The sequence below is a fragment of the Harpegnathos saltator genome, unplaced genomic scaffold (assembly GCF_003227715.2).
Source record: "Harpegnathos saltator strain DR-91 unplaced genomic scaffold, Hsal_v8.6 scaffold854, whole genome shotgun sequence".
Taxonomy (NCBI): domain Eukaryota; kingdom Metazoa; phylum Arthropoda; class Insecta; order Hymenoptera; family Formicidae; genus Harpegnathos; species Harpegnathos saltator.
The window spans coordinates 191,278-212,090 of NW_020230709.1; the positions used below are offsets into that span (position 1 = coordinate 191,278).

Here is a 20,813-nt window from a genome sequence, read left to right on the forward strand (position 1 = left end):
ATGGATACTTGATATATCCAAATAAATATGATTCGAAACAAATTTCGCGAAATAACCTCTCGCGCGCTGAGAACTGATTGGGACAATAGGACAGCCGAACTCGGTCTCATTTTACGGAATGAGCTGACCCGAATGAGGCAATTTGTTTGGAGCACGTCGAAGATCCACGGCGTAATTACCGCATAACGGGACGCTTCGAAAAATGGCGAAATATAATCGGTACATTTCCGCTCACCTCGCTGCCGCGGCCCGTTCTTCGCTATCAATGATCAGAATGAAACGTGCAACTTCCGCGGCGGCGTGTGTACACCCGCTCTGTGCGCTACAACCGCACGATAAAATCACCGGCAGTAAAATCGCGTTCTAAGCGAAGGGAGAAAAAAGGGGATGGAAGAGGAACAATACGGCCGTACGAAAAATACGCCTCCCCCGCCCGACGGCATCACGTTCCAACTGCAGTTGCATCGCGGCTTCCGAATGGGGCGAACGTGTGCGCCGCCGGGGTATATAAACCTGGGCAAGGCGACGTCGCCGTGCGCCCGGATGCGCGACCCACGCGGAGCTTCCGGTTATCTGGAGTCACCGATCGTTACCGTGTATTTCGCAGCGGACGTTGAAGCCCATTCCTCTCTACTTTTTGCTCCCCTTTCTTTCTCGGTTCTACCATCTCTCTTTCACCCTCTGTCTATTCCTCTCTTTCTCTTTCCACCGTGACCCGCGGCGACGCGAACGCGGATGACATCCCGACGGAGAACGACGACGACGACGACGACGACGACGACGACTGCGCTTTCTCGATTCCCACGGCGCGCTCGTCGTTCTCCGTCGGCCGCCGCCGGCTGTAATTGCAGTTTCCTTTTATTTCGAACCATACAACGCCCACGGAATACTGCCGCTTACCCGCTTTATAAACTCCTCCGCGTTTTCTTACTCCCCTGTCTACCTCCCCTCCCTCCCCCCCCTCCTCTCTTTCGCTGCCGATATGAAGCCTCGAGTCTGGTGGTCGCGGTCGCGGCCGTGGTTGCGGTGGCGGCGCCGACGGCGGCGGCGGAAGAATTTTAAGTTTCCATCCGGCGAAGTTGCACTTCCGCGGAATTTCAATATCTCCCGCCCGTAATGGACCGTTATAGCACGCATTACGCTCCATTACGGCAAGAGAGAGAGAGAAAGGGAGAGGAAGAGCTCGCGTGCGCGCGCGATACACCTTGAGGAGGATTCACGACCGTTTGAGGAGCGATCGCGTCCCGAATGAATCATCCAGCGATCGATCTCGAAATGCGACCAAAGTCGCGGTGAAAAATGAAGTCGGGGGTAGCGCACGCTCTCTCGTTCTCAGCCGCCATCGCCGCGGCTCTAAATTTGGCGCGTGCGATCGAAGTTTATTTTACGTTCATTGAGTCATTGCGCGAGACTACCTGTGACTTATAAAAAAGACCGCCTCTTCCGTAAGAGATCCTATACGGGAGGAGGTTCGTTCAGCTCGGACGCCGATGCGCATACACTGATAGGAAAATATAGTTGAATTAACTATAATCTCACTATATTTTACAGTTAATTTTGACGTCAACTATATTTTTATAGTTCGTGGAACCTGCAAAATATAGTAGAATAAACACAAATATACAGTCAATGATTGTCTTAAATAATTGTTCAGTTACTTTTACCACATATATGGTAATTTCTCATTCACAAATATAGTGAGATTTAATATTCGTATAGTTACATCTGTCATCATTTAGCAAATATTCTGGTAATATTGACCATATAAAAGAGTTACTTCACCTACCATTTTATATTTGTATCCATACAATATTTTTAGTTTAACTTACTATAATTCTTAGTAAAAATATTATATGGTTGGTTATACCACGCCTATATCGTAATTATTACCGACATTATGGTAATACTTACTATAAATATGATATTTCGGACTATAATTAGTTACTATATCATTATAGTTCCAAACATCATATTTTTCTCTCAGTGTGATCTTTCCGACTTCGCGACAAGTCGCTCGTCGCGGCTTCTCGGCGGCTCGCAAACGAGCCTATCTTATCGAGACGAAGAGAAATTTCGGCCGAGAAGTCGGCAGCAGATATCGGCAGCAAACGCGTGAGAGACGAAAGAAGAGGTCTCCTTTGCGGCAGACTCCGCGAATCTTGTCGATGACAATCCGTTTCTTTTTTTCCGACGGATTGTCTTCGGTCCGAACGTTCATCACTCTCTCATGTCGCGAATGCGGCTGTTCCCGAGTCGTTCTCGCGTAGTAACCGTGGCGCACTTTCATAATATGCCCGGCAACGTGAACCGACACATAGTGTAAAGTCGCGCCAGCACGGCGAACGACCGCACGATACATGCGGCTGCCGTTTGATGCCGGCCGATCGTAATCTATCCGGTTAACGATCGAATAAAAATTTGATGTTCTACGTACCGTGGCAATTGAAGTAGATAAGGCAGCAGCGTTATTGCGCGCGCGAGCGGCCCCTAGCTGCATTACACTTTACAATCGTCCCACTTTACTATAATCGGCGTTTAAACCATGACAAGGACACCGCGATACACTTCGCGTCGGCGGGCGAATAACGCCGTCGCGTAGCCGTCATTAAAATCTCATTTGACTGCCACTGGTCTTTTATCTTCTGTCTGTTTATCCGCCGCCGCCGCCGCCGCCCTGCAATTCGAGGACCCTTGACCGACTGTGAAACTGCAGTCACTCCCGAGAACCGGCGGCGTGCTACGACAAACACAACGGTGCGCGCTCCGCAGTCCAGTCCGCCGCCGTCGCGATTCTCGCGACGTAGTAAAAACGAATGCTGCAAGATACGAGTGGCACTTTTCAAGATATATGAGTGCGAATAAAAGTCCAGTCAACGCGCGCGGCCAGATACGGCGGATAAAGAGACCTTGGAAGATTGAAGAGGTGAGCCGAGGAGGAGAAAGCTTGTCGCACAGCGTGCACGATAAAATGACTATCGTGATAAACGACGAAATTCGATTTGCAACACCGCGAAGTCTACGCAGCCGAAATTGTCGATTCCACCGCCGCTATGCGCTACGCGTTAATAAACGCACCGCCAAGTCGCACGGTATGTTCATTATTGCCGGGGCCTTTGCTCCCCGCGCGGAGTTGCGCGCGAACTCCCCGACCGCGGTACTTTCGATACGATAATCACCCGCTCTTGGCAAGTGCATCTTCCCCGAGTCTGCGCCTTCCTCCATCCCGGGTGGCAGCAGCCGAGCCTCCGGTATCGCGCAGCGGTATGCGCTTTACCGTCCGTCGTTAGCTCCTGATGTGCGAATTCGCTCGTAAAAGAGAACGAGAGTAGCGCGGAAAGAACAGAAGAAGGAGGAGGAGGAGGAGGAGGAGGAGAAGGGTTAGCAGCCGGCTTTGATTTTCAGTCCGCGATGCGCTACTGCCAATTATTCAGCGTACACGTTGTCCCATTGTGAATCTGTCGAGAGACGGTGGTCGATTACTGCATCCGAAGTGGAGCCGTTATGTCAATTTGCATAATGCATCGATTAAATAAACGGGTTGCGCGGTCCTGTCCGATGTCGTAGAGCACGCCGGGCGGAGGGCGCGTCGTCCACAAAACAACTACTGACAGGGAGAATTCTCGACGCCGTTCACGTTCCGTGCGTGCGTCAAAATTAATGCGCGCGCGCGAGCGTGCGTCCCTTCTTTTTCCGCGACGAACGCAGCGGACGCATCATAACGATTATGAGGTTGTCGCCGTGCGATGTCATTACGATGGCGGCGGCGACGGCGGTGACGGTGTTGACGGCTTGCGTTCTCACTAACTTGCCCTTCGCCATCGATTAGGGCCGCAATCGCGAGCGACCGGAAATTCCGGCGCGCGTCCTCTTTTACTCGCGCGCGTACGCGCGTCCGTGTAAATCAGGACGCGTCATCCCTGTCGGGCTGAGCGACGCCGCAACGCCGAAATATCGGCTGGCCGGATAGATTTTCGTCTCGCTGTTGATTCAGCCTAGCGCGAGCCGGTGCCGCGCGACTATCACGTCGCGAGACAACGACATGTTTCGATGACGCGACTCGTCCCAGTTGTTGCAGACGTCGCGTCGACGCATCTTCGTGATCCGGAGGATTTCGATTCGTCGCGACTTTTTTACGCCGTTGCAAAACGAATCTACGCTCATTACGAATCGCAATTGTGCATCGCATAACTCGAAACTACATCGAAAATTTCATCAGAGGGTTGGTTTCGTCATTTGTTGAGCTGTCACGAGTGACCAATGATACTCGTTTACAGGAAGCATTATTTCTATGTAGATACAGCGCCCTTTCATTTTGAGATATTTTAAAAACAGTAATCATCACTTTAACAGATTTTGGAATTATTGTTATTATTATTGCTTCGAAGCTTCCGGAATATAAACAATTCAAGGAGAGACACAAACAAGGTTTTTTTTTTTTAATTTCGTTAGTCGTTTGAAAATATTTTAGAAAATGGTGAAATAATCTTTTTGATGAATTATTTGAAGCTGCTGTAGTGCCGGACTCTGGATATTTGCCAAGCTATTCTAAAAATGATGAAAAAACAAACTACGATCAAAGCTTTCTCCCTGCCCGAGCCTGGTTCATATCGTTTGACGAAAACTTTTGAAGAGCCCATTAATTTGAGACATGCATTTAAGTAGAAAGATTAATTAATTAAAACGCTCGCTGGATTTTCTTTCATCTTGATTTAGCTGGATATCTGCTGATATTCTTTCTATCTAATACACGAAGCGGTCTCCTTTTTTTTCACAGAGACACGGTTACAAAACGGTCGCTGCACCTGACTCTGTTAATTAATCCAATTATCGCCGTTTATTTAAGCGCTTATAGTACCTGTCAAAGTTGTATGTGCTCGACTACTGGATATGGCCGACAGTGACGAAGAGAAAGTATTTTATTCGCCGCGTGCAATTGTACGCGCGTCCCGCAGAAACATCTATTTCCATGTTTTTTCCGCGCTAACTCGCATCGCGCGAAACATTTGATCAAGCAATAGCTAGCCTACAGAACATTGTAGTTTTAATCTGCCGCGATGCGCTGTCAATTTTCTCAGACGCCACGCGCAGATGCCGAGTGTGTCGAGAATCTCCCCCCAACAGCGAGAATTCGCATATCCATCTCAGCGCTTTCTCGCGATTTTTTAACTTTCGACGTCGAATATTTCGCGAATAGCCGAGCATCGATTGCCGAACCTGACCACGTTACTTTTCGAAACAGCCATTCGCCATTCCATGGCGGTTTATACAGCGGTTTATACAGAGACAGTTTGTCTAGTCAGATCGTAGTCAGTTTCAGCGCGGCAACTTTCTAGGGGGGAGGGGAGGGAGGGGACGAGACTAATCGTCCGTCGTTCACATTGCGGCACCACCGCGTCATGCAACATCTACTGCTTCATAACTCTCTGCGTCGTAATATAGACGATCGATACGCATCGGTGTAAGCGATCTTAATGTAGACGCATAAATATTTTCGCTATGTTGAAAGCAGGAAAATGTTGCGAGCGTAAACATTTCAGGCCGGTTGCTTTTGAAAGCAACGCGGATACTTAGCCTTAAACGTACCGCCGTACGTACATAACCGATAACGGAACTCCCGACGAAGCATAAACCCGAGGAAGACGAAGAGGAAGAAATAATACGGCGAAAGAGAGGGCGAAACCTTATATAACTAGAATCAAAGTACTCTTCCGATCCAAACCAATTATTTGTTTCCCCAATTCCATTATCGGACGCAAACAAACAAGGGCACAGAACTGTCTCTTCGCAATTACATATTATTTTTTATTCCTCTATTTCTCTCTCTCTCTTTCTCTCTCTCCCTCCCTCTCTCTCCTCCCTCCCTGTGCGCAGAGGTGGCCGGGAGAAAGAAACTTTCAAGTTTTTCATTCACTTACGTGGTTCGTCGACATTGCCGAGCAAAACTTCCGCTACGACGAACCGGGCCAGCAAGCTCATCAGCAAAAGCATCCTCTCCATTGTAAGCGATTCTGTGCTTCCCATCCTCCTCGTTCGGATATCGTCCTCCTTAAGTCCCGTACTTAAGCGAAGGGTAGGAGCGAGGTGAGGTGAGGTGAGGTGAGGTGGGATGGGGTGGGGTGGGAGTGCAGGGTTGGGGGAGAAAGCCGACGCGGCTGATAACTTTCAATGAGACGAATCCTTGGAGATCCGTCAGGTCCGAAATCTGCTATCTAATGAGTGCATCTCGTCATAAGTGGTGGACGAGGATCTGTCGCATCGATTCGACCCCGGTGAGTCCTCCTGCTCCTCCTCCTCCTCCTCCTCCTCCTCCGCCTCCTCCTCCTCTTCCACCTCTTCCTCCTCCGCCACCACCACCTCCTCCTCCTCCTCCGCCTCCTCCTGCTCCGAGTTGATTTTCCACGGTGACCTCCGATAAAACGTCCGATATACACTTTTAACGGGTAACGAGCGCGGGGACGGGGGTGGCGGCGCGTATGCGGGAGGTAGTGCCGCGGGGGGAGGCTCGAACTGCACCTCGAGAGGAGACTTAAGTGCAGTTCACGGAGCACGCGAGAGAGCACAGCTCGCTTATAGAGTCCCGACGTAAAACTGAGGATTATAAGTAAGTCGCGCAGCTCCTTAAGGGTTCCGCGCGCGATTACGCGCGTTATTTATGTATGCAAACTTCAACGTCGTCTAATGGGGTTACTCGATCGGGTAATTGTACATCCTTGCATAGTCTATTGGCGTTCACTTCATACACCACTAAGTTTCACACGCGCGGTCGGTCCGCGCGCTCCTCCTCCGTCATCGCTCGGCAATAATGACGTAATGATGTTTTCGAGAGCGTGGGTCGGAAAAATCGATAAAGGTTAGGTGGCAACTTGGCTCGCGCTGTATCGCGCGATAAACGTTACACGGGGGTGTCAGGGCCTATCATCGTTGTGCCGTGCGGGCGGAAGCATTTCACGTTGCACTTTGGTATATCGTTATTATTACCGCCCACTCTCTCTCTCTCTCTCTCTCTCTCTCTCTCTCTCTCTCTCTCTCTCTCTCTCTCTCTCTCTCTCTCTCTCTCTCTTTCTCTCTTTCTCTCTTTTTCCTTTTCTCCCTCTCGCTTTTCACTCGCCACGTAGCGCGCGTTTTTCTTTCCCTCTGCGACCGCCGTGAGAGAAGTTCAGCGCTATTTTCTTTCCCTCTCTCTCTCTCTCTCTCTCGATAATTATAATCCGGCAAGAAAATATTGATCAATGACGAGGAGTATTCGCGCTCCTCAGTCGCTCGACGAACCGATCGAGGGACCCTCGGTGGTGATCAATACTACGAGATTTCAGGTACAGACAAGAATCTGAGAGATCGCTCGTCTATCCTCGTCTACTTGGTTGGTTGAAAATATATGTCGCTTTCTCAGGACTGTCCGAGCTGATCGCGATTCCGTGATACCGTGATTCCGGGTCACACTTGGGAGCCGTGCCAAGTTTCTTTCAAGAGAACCGTACGACGTAGCACGAGCGGCAAGAGGTGCTTGCCCCGTCGCCTCCTCGAGGGGGTGCACTTTCGCGGAAACACTTTTCACTGGGGATCGCGGCGTGATCGACGGCGATCGCTCTCGATCCGTAATCGGCGCACGGGTTACACTCGCGCGCGACGGACGATCGACGATCGGATCAGAGCCGAGTGACGTTCGGCCGCAATCCGTAAAAAAGTCCTGCCGATCGGCCGATCCTCAGGCACTGCGAACTCCCACTCGTGATGGAAGGCGCGCTCACTGCTGCGTTGCGGCAGGCCTACTGACGGGGTTGTCGGAGCTTTCGGCTCGGCTCGGCGCGACTCGTGCGACTCCGTCACCCTCCGGCGCGGCGGCCGCTTAAAGCGCTCGCCGACCACTTTTCATCCCCGTCGTTCTCGCTCGAGCCCGCCCGGCCGCGCGCACCCCTCGTCCGACCCACGCTTCGCGAATCGGTGGACGTTAGGAAACGGCTGCTGTCGCTGAAAACGCTGAGACCGCGAACGATACAGAACAAAAGAACACGGGCCATTTGTATTTTGCTTGTAGTTCGGTGTGAAAAATGTTCACAGTCGGTGCGCGCCGCTGTAGTTAGGACGCTGTTTAGCGGCAAGCGAGGGGTGTCCCGCGGGTAGAATTGCGTTTAGGAAAGGGCACGACGGGACTCGGAGTCATCGAGAACTCGAATCTTAATTGTCACGACGGATCAACGGGGGAAACTTTGCGGAGGAAACGACGTTGCGCTCTCATCGTTGGAGGATACTCTAAAGGCGAAACTCACCATCTTTTACGATCTTCCTCATTCGAAGCATCCGATACAACCCCGCGACAGGTACGAAATGTGCCTGAAGTAATCACATTGTGTCCTTAAAGTGAACTTTACGGGCCTTGAATCGGCGCGATATTAATTTCCGACTGCTGCAGGGCGCCGCGCTATTAAGGCGAGACGGAAAATCCGACCGACGTGCATTTGTTGAGCGAGAGTTTACGACGCAAAGTTATGAAGTGTGATATGTCGTATACGAGATATATCTATATGTTACACGGTAAACCTTGTCAGGCAGACGTATAATAAACGCCAAACGGGTTACTTTCGCCCGGTACGCCGCCGTCGAACGTTATGTTAACAGCGGTGAATTAACACAAGGGATATACGCTCTTTGCAGGCAGTCAGAACAAAGTTTAAAAGTCTAGATACATAGAGTCTTCGCTATCTGGTTCTTTTTATTTCCCTGCCAATTAATCTTTCAAATCCACGCGGCTCGCGATGCGCCGCGCGCAGCTTTTTACATGCGCTTTGTGTTGTTGCGGCGGAACGTAACAATTCAAGGGAAATGACAACTGCCAATGCATAAAAGCGCGAGTATTAAAAGCTAAAAATTGAATTACAGAACAAGCCGGATTTAATTTTGCACCCCGCAGGCAGTGAAAGTGATTTACGTGTACGTCGGCTGACCGAAAAAAAGGACGAAAATAAACTCACAAATGTGTACACGCACGTGAAGCGCACTGCATCGGCACGGAGATTTTTAAATTCGAAAATAAAGCCGACGAAATATGAAACGTTAACTGTTCGTCAGGACGCCCCACCTCTTTTATCAGAGGCGATTTTGCGACTCGCGCGATATGTCGAAGACAAATTTGGAAACATCGAGACATGTCGGCAGATATCTCGACGAGTGAAGGGAACCCAAAAATCAGCTCCTCGAGTAGTCACCTTGCAATTTCACGATGAGCGCTTAATATCGTATTCGTACACATGCGCTCAATAGGCATGCCGGCGCCGTGTCTGTCATAATTACTACACACTCGCTATAAGTGCGCAATAAAGCACTCGCGATAAAGTACTCGAGATGAAAGTTTATTGTCTGATAACAAGTCTCTAGAATACACATTTGCGCAGATGTAATACTCGAGACGCACAATCGTTGGATTAAATACGAAAGTAGCCCGAAACACTTGATCTAACATTCTATCAATAAAAGCGCAAAATATTTCCATTCATCTCACATATTTGTGATATTCATCGTCAATATCGAGTTAGTGGAAAAGTACGGCTTTTAAACTCACTGCATTCGATGAAAAAAGATTAATCTTGGTCTCTATCGTCATCGTTGTTATCTACCGCTGACTTGGCAGAGTATTAATGATGTTGTCGAATTATGTACATTTAAATTTATTAAAAATTACAATGACTTTTGACTGATCCGATTGGCACAGTTCAAGAGGTAATTTTATAGAGTTATATGAGAGCGTAATTTTATAATATTATAATTTAAGATCGTGAAAATATAGCAAATTGGAGAATGAAGCAATCGATGATGATATAGAGAATATAACACGTATATCATATCGGCTCTGCTGCATTTATAGATCAACCTCGATCAATTCTCGAGAATCTTAGATACGTGCTCTCTTTCGCAACGAGTATTCGGAACGAGTAAGGAACGAGATTGCTCACTGTATTGCTAGTCTTCTCGCACACATTTATTTTGAAATTTTTCAATATCTCGACAATACCAATCTTCGTCTGTCATGGCGAAGCGAACGCTTGAAAACATTTCTTCGTTTAATTAACGTTACACAAAACATTCGATATTTGTACAGCAATGCTGAATTATCTGTGAATAAAGTTTGGAAAGTCACACGAAAGTTTCTTATCTCGTATTCTATTTTCGTATATGCGAAAATAAGATTATTCGTCGTAAGTCTTACAATATCTTGATCTCTTCCAGACGAAAAAAATTTGAGGTTTCGTCGGGCATTACCAGTACAGTTTCTAGGCCATTCCAAACGGCAGATTCTTATCTGACATCGGGGTCACCAATTCGCCATCGTCCTTCCTGAATCGTTCAGGTTCGAAGATCTCCGAATTGGAATAAATGTCGGGATCAAGTTGAACTGGGTAGACCAGTAGCGAGTCCATAGACTCGCTGTTCCTTCAGGATGCGAACTTGCGTTCCGGAGAAGGTGCAGTCCGCGAGCAAATGTCTTATAATGTGCGCGACCGGCGCACGTCTCCTTAGGGCCTCTAAATTTAAAGAAAGAAGGATGCAAAAATGTAAGTTTTCGCGCTCAATCGATATATACGCGCTTCAATTTACGATATATATATTCGACGAACGACGAGCGTCTTGCTTTTAAAGATCGCGTCCAAGTAACTCATCATTCTTATGCTGTCGTATTCCATCACATCGTCGGTCTTCTCGAACTCTCTCATGATCTCCGTCCCGAGTCGCTTCTGCAGTCCGGATTTAATGCCAACTCGTATGGGACTCGTATAGTAGGCCTCGTCGCCATGGAGGACGCGAAGAAGCCGACGACGAGAAACACACCTGCCTGCATCACGATGACGTTTCTCAGTTCTACGAGAAGAGAAATTTTACATCGACGGCAAGCACGACGAAACTTTACATCTAGGTCTCGTTGTATTCAACTCGGACAGTTTCTCTAGATATTTTTCAAAATATGTTTTTACAAACGTGCTAAATCACGTTGTGTTTCTGGTTACACTTAGTAATAGCCATGACAAATAACTACTCGACCTTTATGTTGATACGATAAGAATTAATTGACTTGAGCTCGCGGCAGCTTATCTTTTAAGCTATCCTTGAGAATGTTCTTCATCGACAATTACATCATCTTCTTCGTCATTCACAATCGTTATCGTTTAGTGTGTGAAGTTGAATGCTAAACGCGCGAGTGCCTATTACGTCAACGGTGAACTCGAACGTGACCATTCTGCAATCGATGGTCGACTTCTGCTACACTCGGCGATCCATATACTGACTGAAGTTATTCAAAGTTACATCGCACTAGAAGGCAGAACATGTCATTGAGTGAAAAGCGAGAACCCTCAGCGACCGCCATCGCTTCCCTTCGATCGTGAACCAATTTGCACTGAATTACGGTTATCTGAAAAATTGAGATGCAAATCATTTTTCATCAAGTTTCTCTTTGTTAACTTGCTCAGCTCGAGCTTATCTTGATAAGTTGAAAATATGACTCTCGGTAAATAAAGCAAAGGAATTGAAAATACGAGAATCTGTAAGATATATTTTGTAACCTTTCTGTATGCTGACTCATAAATATAATGCGTAAAATAATATTTACGCAACGACAACGATGTGGATAAAGGTCGAGAAATAGACTTATCATTCCTTCCTTTCCATTTTTTTTTACATTTAATCGCAGTTTAATGGTGCACGCCGCATTAACGCCGATATCTAATCAGTTGTCACTTGAAATATTATCAAAATTTCTTTTTTATTAAATAAATCGAGGTTTTACCATAACAAGATAAACGCCTAAGTTTCAACGTGGATTTCTTCAGATCAACAAAATTATATTAATAATATTGACAGAGCCGATATGCGTTTCGATGATTATTCCGATTTTTGAAAGTAATCCCCAAGTAGATTCACAACGATTTGAATAAACAACCTTCCCGTTCACGTATGGTCTCCTCCTGTCAATAAAGTTAGACGAATTAATAAAAATATCTTTTATAAGAGTAAAGCTCTTGACTACCAAAATATAATCGAGACCTGAGTAGATGTGTCTATTAACGATATCTCCTTTGTATTCAACGTAAATTTCTGTCAAAACATGTTCCAGAGGCCCTTTGCTGAGCAGAATTTTGCCAAAGTCGCCAGTGGTGTTGGACCCTTCACGCCCCATGCGCTTTCCAATAACTGCAAGATAGCGCTGACATGATAGCACAACACTAGAAGGTTTGCGACACAGCTCAACAAAATATCGTGAAAAATTGTTACGAACGCTGTTAATCTTAATTTTAGCGACGGCGAATTTTAGTCCCGTTATCGATTTTTACTCGAGGAATAATGCAAAATTCGCTGTTCAACAGCACGCGATCTCACGTTATTGTCACCATTGTAGTCGTTGAATTTTCAAACTAGGACATAACGATACACTTCTTTATTATTACAAATACTGATACAACACTGCGCAAAAAATAAACGTTGCTGTAGCCAAAAATTTGAAGATCGATAATAGTTATTCGCTAAAAAAGTTCTTCGTAATGGATAAAATATTAATTTCGACAAAAATCAACAAAAATCGACAAAAATTTGAATTGATAGAAGAAGAATAGGAGAAATTTATCACGTAATATGTGAATTAAGTGTATGTTAAAAATAAATTATATTATTATTTTTATGCTGTTACATTGTCGTATATAAAGATAGGCAATATAATCAACATCGTGATCATTGAAGAAAAAACACATGTAACGTGTCGCACACACGAATTTCGTTCATTTAATGAAAGTCAAAATGATGAATACATTCTACTTGTTGTAATTCTCTCCATCTCTTTCTACCATAAAGATTTATAATGGTAGAGAAGCATGTGATACGAAACTTTCATTGATTTACTTTCATTGATCAAGAAAACCCAACTTTGATATGTAAACAATAAGTAGCCCACAAAGTAAAATACGTATTAATAAACTTCAATCAACATTAGTTTATCATGTCTAATCATGTTGTTATGTCTCTTCAAATAGAACACCAAATTAGAATGCTGATTATAAAACGCTGAATAATTACTTAGTTTATAACGTCTTACGAAACGTTGTCCAATGTCTAATCTCCATTTTTTTCCGATTATTTCATTACTACATTTTCTTCGGTCTATCTCTCACTCAGTTGCTTAGTAGTACTCACTCTATTCAGTAATCTATCATTTTCCATTTCGAATTTATCATGTCGGTCGCTTCCGCCAATACTTTCTTCTCTTATTGTATTTCCTTCTCTTTGTGGTATTTTTATTTATGTTGATAAGTACACACACAGACACACACACACATATATACATAATTGTATATAAAATCGAAATTATGCACATCCTCACTGTTGTGTTTAGCTGAGCTTAGTAAATTTGACGTACATGCCATGATCTGTCTGAAACATCATTTGTTGCTGGCGATTAAGAATTAACGGGATTTGAGTTTTCTCGCAGACGCTGATATCATAATTCAGTAGTATTTTTATCAGGCCGACTTTTGCTTGATATGCGGCAAACCTCGCACCTAAAAGAAGCGTAAATATTGTAATGTGATTAAATGACATATCTTTATTTATCGAGAATAGATAAAAAATTGCCAACAGAAAAACAGAGAGGGAAAGAGAGAGAGAGAGAGAGAGAGAGAGAGAAAGAGAGAGAGAGGGAGAGAGAAAGCGAAGGAGAGGCATCACATGCGAATGTCTCAGTAAATACATTCATGCACAAGTTACAAATTACCGATGCAATTTCTCGGACCGTTCCCGAAGGGCAGGTAATGCATGGGATTCCTGCTTTGCATGTTCTGATCGTTGAATCTTTCGGGATCAAAGACTTCCGGATCCGGGTAGATATTCGGATCGTAATGAATTCCAAAGACAGGTATGTATACTTTAAGATTCTTGTCTATGCTGACGTTGGTATGCTCAAAAGTGTATTTCTGCTGAGCATTTCGTGCGAGGAACATTACTGGCGGATATTTCCGAAGAGTTTCTGCAAAGTCACAATTGTAAGGCATTAGCTATTGTTCAAGGCAGATGTGTTCGAAGCTTATTATTAGAATAGTATATGCGTGTCGCCGTGCGAGATTGACGCTATTTACATGACTTTTCATTTTCTTTTCTCAGGCGTTTTCTCAGGAGAGAGATTCTCGGTTCTCGACTGTCGTTATGATAATATTTTGTTATGAAGCCTACCTAACGAAACGTATGGATACGTGACTGTTATGTATAGATACTTTGCTAAAATATAGATATCTAGATACTAGAGATGTCTGAACTATTCGAATTTGAACCCTTATGATTCGAATCCGAATCGAATTCGAATAGGAATCAACTACATTATCGTTTGCGTGCATCAGCTACAAAACGAGTCATCTGGGCCTGTATGTTTGAACCCTTAACTTGTAATTAACTTAACTTATAATTAATAACTTAATTATAAATTACTTTAAATATTTAAATATATATTTTATTTTAAGATGATATTACAATATCAATATTCCCTTTCATATTAAAATCTTTCATTATTACTTGCATGTTTAATAGACATACAGTCATGTTAAATTTTTTAATGATTCGATTCGATTCGAATTTGAATTAAGAAAATGAGATTCGATTCGATTCGACATAAAAATTCTTGATTCGCACATCTCTACTAGATACTAGATAGCACTTTTTCTTTACTTTTCGACCATCTTTATTATCGCCGCAAGTATTTTCGATTAATAAGTGCTACCGCCGTAGCGAAGCACCTACCTCAACACGATGAACCTGATACTCGGCAAATATGCTTTCGAACGGCCGATTTGCCGTATAATTAAGGAATATGCGGCAAAGATCTCTCTCGCGCACGCTCACTTACAAAATCACGTTAGAAAAGATCAACGAGACTGTGAGTATCTGTGAGCCGATGCAACTCCTAAGAAAATCATTTTGTGAAGCCATAAACAAACCTTTGAGTACTTGCTCCAAATAAGTCATCTTTTTGATACTGTCGTACGATATCGCTCCATTATTGTTATCGAGCACCTGCCTGATTTCAGCTTGTACTTTTTTCTGAATCGTCAGATGTTGCGCCAACTCGAACAAAACGTTACTCATCGTCGTGGAGGACGTCTCGAAGCCGGCCGCGAAAAATACGAATAATTGAGCGGCGATGTATATGTCCGGTACGTCTGCAAGTAAGAATTTATCTCATATTAATTGAACCTTAGTCCTTTCGTTAAATAATCGTCTGGCCCGATGAGTGACATTTAACAGGCGTCTAACGTTATTTCGCACGAGATGAAAAACGTAGAGATATTTGAGGAAAGAAAAGCAAATTTGATCAATTCGAGAATTAACGAGCGAAGTCGCTTACGATCGAGACCCAATTTTTCGGGATGATTCTTAAGGGTTATGAGCGCATCGATGAAATCGTGTCTGTGGAAATTGTTTTTCTTTCTGTAGTCTATGGTGTTCCTGATCATGTTCGTCATGATGTTGGTCACGTCGTGGTCGTCGAGGATAATTCCAATACGATTGTACAACTTGGGCGCAACATCTCTAAATAGCTTCCTGATATACGTTTTCATATCGGTGCGGAAGATTTTAACACCCAATTTTTGGAATTCGCTGTCCTTCTGCTTCAGAGCGTTCATCTCGATGCCGAAAGCGCACGATCCGATCACGTCGATGGTGTATTTAGACGTTAGCTCTCGGCACTCGATGATCAGGTCTTTGGACACGATCTCGTTCAGGTGCCTCTCCAAGTGCTCGGCACACTCCAGCAACAAGTGAAACATGTCCTTCAACTTTCCGGACGTGAAAACGGGCGAGAGCTGCGTTCTTAATGGTCGCCATCTAGCACCGTCGATCCTGAAGAGATGCAGGGACAGGGGTTCGGCCTATAAATTATGCATCAGTGTATCAGAAAGCGGGAATTACGTTAGAAAGTTTCCCCTTGAAGTTTCCGTGTGATCAACGCCTGCTCGGAAACTTATACGCCAGTAACTCCGTGCCGGTAAGGGAAAAAGAGAGAGAGAGAGAGAGAGAGAGAGAGAGAGAGAGAGAAAGAAAACAAGCCTACAGTCTTCCCATCGTACCTACCTTCCAATTTTCTAATTTACATTCACTGCGATTGATACGTAATTCGCTCAAACCTACTCACTACTCTACGCGTTTGTTTGTTTGTTGTAGATGTACGATTATACTCGATAGATTTGTATTTTAATAAACCGCTGCTAAAGAAACCAGTTTTGTAACTATTTATAACCGGTTTGGTAATTATTGATCGTGTTATCGCGCAAAATGCAAAATACATACCTTATCAAAAACTGCGATTTCCCGCTCAGGAAAAACGGAAAAATCTTTGATCAGTACATGCTTGATTAGGTCAGGATCCCTAAGAACAAGCGCGGGTTGTTCTCTGAAAAACACACCGACCATCGCCTCGTCCGGATACTGTTCGTAAATCTCTCTCAAGTAGGCACCTAAACATATTTTTTTGAAAAGGTGTTTAGCGATAGTGCCACAAAACGGAATCGGTTGCGGTCCCTTAACACCGCGAGACTTCCAGTAGTCGAAGTTGGCGAGGCAATAATAAAAGGATAGCAAAATTGTCACGCAAACAAACAAAATTGCTAACACCATTTTCGTCGATTGATTCACTTGTCGCTTGATCACTTGATCTTGATTCTCTAATTGCTCTTGTGCAACTAACGTCTCAGTTGCTTCCGACCTCAATAATAAACCGTCGGTTACTGAACCAATGACGATTTTGCGACAGTCGAGGAGGGGGCGGCTTACTTGATTACTATTTCTTTCTGATGACGCCAAGAGGCACGGTCACATCAAAGATAACAAATAATAACTCGAGGTGTGAATATCATGCTGACTTGCTAGATTTAACGCGTCTGTGATAGCTTTTAGCGCCGTTATCTAATAACAATAATGATAAGACAGATGTTACATCATAAATAAAAAAGAAAAGCGTTACTTAAGATGATTAATTTTAAAAAGAAGCTAATTTTGTGAGATATTATTGAACTTTTATTAAAAATGTTGCATAATAGTGGAATCTCAAAAACCATACTGGTCACTACAAACGCGATATCAGAAAATTGTTAGAAAAAAATTGTTACTTTCTTACAATAAGCTCAGTTGGACTGTTACATTATCTTTTACTAACAGCAGATCGTTATTAATAGGTTTATTTTGTGCGACTATATTTATCGTTTTGTTCTCACGAGTTTTGAGTACCACCACATTCCAGTAATGTGATGGGACTGTTTATAACCAAAGATCGGAGGACTCCGTTTGCGATATTGGCAATTTATATCTCCAATGTCATATAGACGTGTCATCCAATGTCATATTAGCGTAGATCGCTTGACATATTATCTTAAGGATAGCCTGCTGGTCCACGGAAAGTATTGTATTTCCTTCCTTCTTTCTCCGAAGAAGTTGACGAGCACTCTCCCATCCGCCACCTGGAGACGCGTTCTCTATTAGAAACTCCGCCGAGAAAAAACGAAAAATGCAATATTTCTCTTTTATTTAAAATTAATATCTTTTGTTTTCGAATCTATTCATATGTTATTAAACACACGAATATATTCATACGTTGTTAAACACATAGTCGCGATATTTTAACATTAGTTGCAAGTTTGGTTGAGTAATAATTTCTTATTTGAAAGTCATATTAATTATTAGATAGCGTTAGCTATATCGGGGCTTGTTTGCTAAAAAAACTGACAATGACACAAGGAAAATCATGAATGAGGAAATGAAAAACACACTTCCCAAAAAACTCATGTTTTATGTGTTTAACGTTTCGTACATATCTCTTTTTATGTCAACCGTTGCAAAATATAATCCAAATTACACTCTTCTAATCTGCAAATTGTTAATTATTCGTAAAAAACGCTGTTATTTATATATTATCTAGTAGATCTTTCTGGTGAAAGAACGTTAGCCAAGTGCAATTCAAATATGTTAACCGATCACACACACTCGCATATACTGTTAGACGTGTAAGAAAGATGTCGCCCGAGCGGAATATAGCGAAAAATTAATTACGGTTACCTTTCACGATATAAATTACATGTATATTAATATATTACAGAGTGTCCTGAAATTTGAGTGGAGCAATTCCGTCACACGAAACTTTGTAAAAAATTAGATCACGTAGTTATATTTTCATTCTATGCAGTTTATGTGTGTGTGTATGTGTGTAGTATAGTTTGTATTATTTGTATTGTCGAGGATTTACATTGTATGACTCACAAATATGCGAATGTATTTCAGTTGTGTATTAATTTTATTAATATAACATATCACACTCTGGCATTGGCATAAATAATATTTTATGAGCAATTTCTGAGAAACGTTCCACGAGCAACATTATTTTTAAACAGAGTCTCAAACTTTCCTAATTTTCATTAAAATGTGACTCATTAATTATCAGAGGCGCATATATGTAAACGTGTGTGCGTGTGTGTGTGTGTGTGTGTGTGTGTTACCATCTTAATTAGCGCATATAATATATCAACGGTTACTAACTGCGTGATGCTGTCAATTTATTAACACTTAATTTTAAGGCATTGACGTTTTAAGAATTTTATATTGCGAGCAAATTCGATGACTAAGGAACCACATTTTGAGGAATGGGAAAGTTCGAGATAAAAAAATATTTTCATAACAATGCCAGAACGATATGTTATACTAATAAAATTTATGCATCTGAAGACGGTGACACTTTGCAGTCGTGTGTATTTACGAGTCATACATACTATATAAATTTTCAAACGATACAAATGCGACATTACGATGAAATTATAAAAAATGTACCGTATATAAATTCTAATTTACTGCTCAATAGTTACTTCATATAATATATCGATGACCAAACATCCATTTACGACGCTCATTCTTCATTCACATCAACACTAAAAAAGATTATTTACATATGACGTAAAGTACATATACGTACATAGAATGTTGCGCAGTAACCTTTTTTAACATTTTGTGATATAATCATTTTTAATTAAATATTAAGTCACGCTATATATTATATACTTAATCATCACTTTGTGCTTCAAGCTAGTAATACATAATAAAAATAAAATTTAATCTTATACGCTATTTATTTACAAGTGATTCTCCTGTTTTCGATATTTTGTCAGAAGTAATTATAGAATCGATTAATATTTTAAAATGTTTGATGCAATATTATTTCTTTGTCGCGATATGTCTATCTTTTGATTATCATGAAGCACATACGTGCGAAAGGGATTCGTGAAGTTCAACTGCTTTTAGATAGACACAAGTGAACACGTATGTTCATAATCTACCGCTGGCGTCTTTCACACGTTATAAAAAGATTTCGTTCGATCATTAAACGAAAAAATAAGAATCGTAAAATATCGACAAGCGAATTATGTTAAGGTTATCACGTGATTTTGAACTAAGCAATCACGAGATTGAAGAGCGTCCGTGTACACGACTAGTTATTATAACAAAGAATGAAGAATTAATAATGTATGTTGGATGTTTTTCTTCTTTTTTATGTACAGGATATCCTAGAACAATTTTTACAAAGCTCATGGAGACATAGAGCGGCTGGGATGCTTCTCCAATCATCCATTTCGGCGCACGCTTACTCCTCAGATTTCTATCATTAATAACTCGAAATGGAATTATGGCGAATATCGCAGAACGGTACTTGGGACTTTTATGCTTGTCTTAATCTGCTTTATGTCTCCACGAGGTCTGTAAAAGTTGTTCCGAGACACCCTGTATAGTGCTAACATTGCTGGCGAAAGAACAACAAAGGACGACAACAAGGAAAGACAAACAGAAAGCCAACCACCAAGGCGATGCTGGGAGAGAGACGACAAGACAATAGAGAGATAAACGCAATTTTTTAATTTCGGCTTCGATATTCGAAAATAGAACATGATGAGTTTGTCGAGTCGATGCGAGTCGGTGCGTAGCATTGTTTTTAAAATTTCTTTCTTCTTTTGTATTCGCGTTTAATTTATTGACTACAGAATAAAATTCTGATATCGTTTGCATTACTATTTCGTGAGAGTGTGATCCCTCCTGATGGCACAATCCTACATAATCTACATTTGCGTTCACGATTAAAATGTGGAGTATTCCAAGAATAGGCTCGTAACATATTCAAAGCGCATGGTTAAACATAGATGAACCGTTTGAATTGCTGATTCTGCCACATCTCGACGACTGTCGAACGGTATTTTGTTGAATAATTATCGAGCTCACGTTAATTCTCTCGAAATGGCTCCTGTTCGCTTTACTCGTAAATCCTAACTGAATGCGATCGGCAAACGTCGAGTTTCGTTTTCATATTTTTAATTGCACTTACATATGTCTCATGTAAAAAATACAGTTGTCTGATATTTTATAAAACATTAAAAACAGAATAAAACATTTAAAACAAAAGTGAGAGATATGCGTATCCTGTCCTGTAAGATATTTTTCACTGACTTCCGACTCAGATGATAAGACTGGCTGTGTTTATCATTAACGTAGTGAGACAGTACAGACAATGATACACAGATAATGATACGACAATGACCGATTAGTCATTTCGAGAGAATAATTACAATAAAATTAGGTATAATCGCGTGTTAATTAATACTGCAAATCCGAGTATGTCATTTTGACATGTGTAAATATATGATTTAATGAAGTTTTCATTACACGTTTCTTATCATCTTAAATTGAATCATTTGATTCGTTTACACATCATTTGATACCTTTAAACGTATTAAATGACACGATTCAAGAAACATAAA

The 20,813-nt window shown here is 42.5% G+C and overlaps 2 protein-coding genes across 3 annotated transcripts in view; both read right to left on the reverse strand.

Annotated features, from left to right (window-relative positions):
• Nucleotides 1-6,305, reverse strand: part of LOC105191318 (hemicentin-1) — a 32,884-nt gene extending 26,579 nt beyond the window's left edge. Inside the window, exon 1 of one of the 2 annotated variants that reach the window (XM_025307388.1) lies at nucleotides 5,916-6,305. In XM_025307388.1, coding sequence (XP_025163173.1) covers nucleotides 5,916-6,021 — 106 coding nt within the window. In that variant the 5' untranslated portion in view covers nucleotides 6,022-6,305. Of the gene's footprint in view, nucleotides 1-2,434; nucleotides 2,583-5,915 lie in introns of those variants that run through there. The other variant, XM_025307389.1, reaches the window with a different exon arrangement.
• Nucleotides 6,306-12,735: 6,430 nt separating this feature from the next.
• On the reverse strand, nucleotides 12,736-16,924 carry LOC109504628 (cytochrome P450 6B5-like). Its single transcript, XM_019845133.2, has 5 exons — nucleotides 16,315-16,924; nucleotides 15,371-15,896; nucleotides 14,964-15,185; nucleotides 13,751-14,002; nucleotides 12,736-13,538 (listed from the first exon to the last, which is right to left on the reverse strand). Exons 1-5 carry the CDS (start codon nucleotides 16,639-16,641, stop codon nucleotides 13,369-13,371), a joined length of 1,497 nt encoding a protein of 498 aa, XP_019700692.1. The 5' UTR covers nucleotides 16,642-16,924; the 3' UTR covers nucleotides 12,736-13,368.
• Nucleotides 16,925-20,813: the final 3,889 nt, after the last annotated feature.

What these genes read in the sequence shown, in the direction of transcription:
- LOC109504628 (XM_019845133.2), bottom strand. Translation starts at nt 16,641, where the DNA reads ATGGTGTTAGCAATTTTGTTTGTTTGCGTGACAATTTTGCTATCCTTT. An exon ending in TTTGGAGCAAGTACTCAAAG is followed by an intron (nt 14,003 to 14,963) that starts GTTTGTTTATGG and finishes GTGACTTTGCAG; the next exon opens with AAACTCTTCGGAAATATCCG. An exon ending in CGGTCCGAGAAATTGCATCG is followed by an intron (nt 13,539 to 13,750) that starts GTAATTTGTAAC and finishes CGCTTCTTTTAG; the next exon opens with GTGCGAGGTTTGCCGCATAT.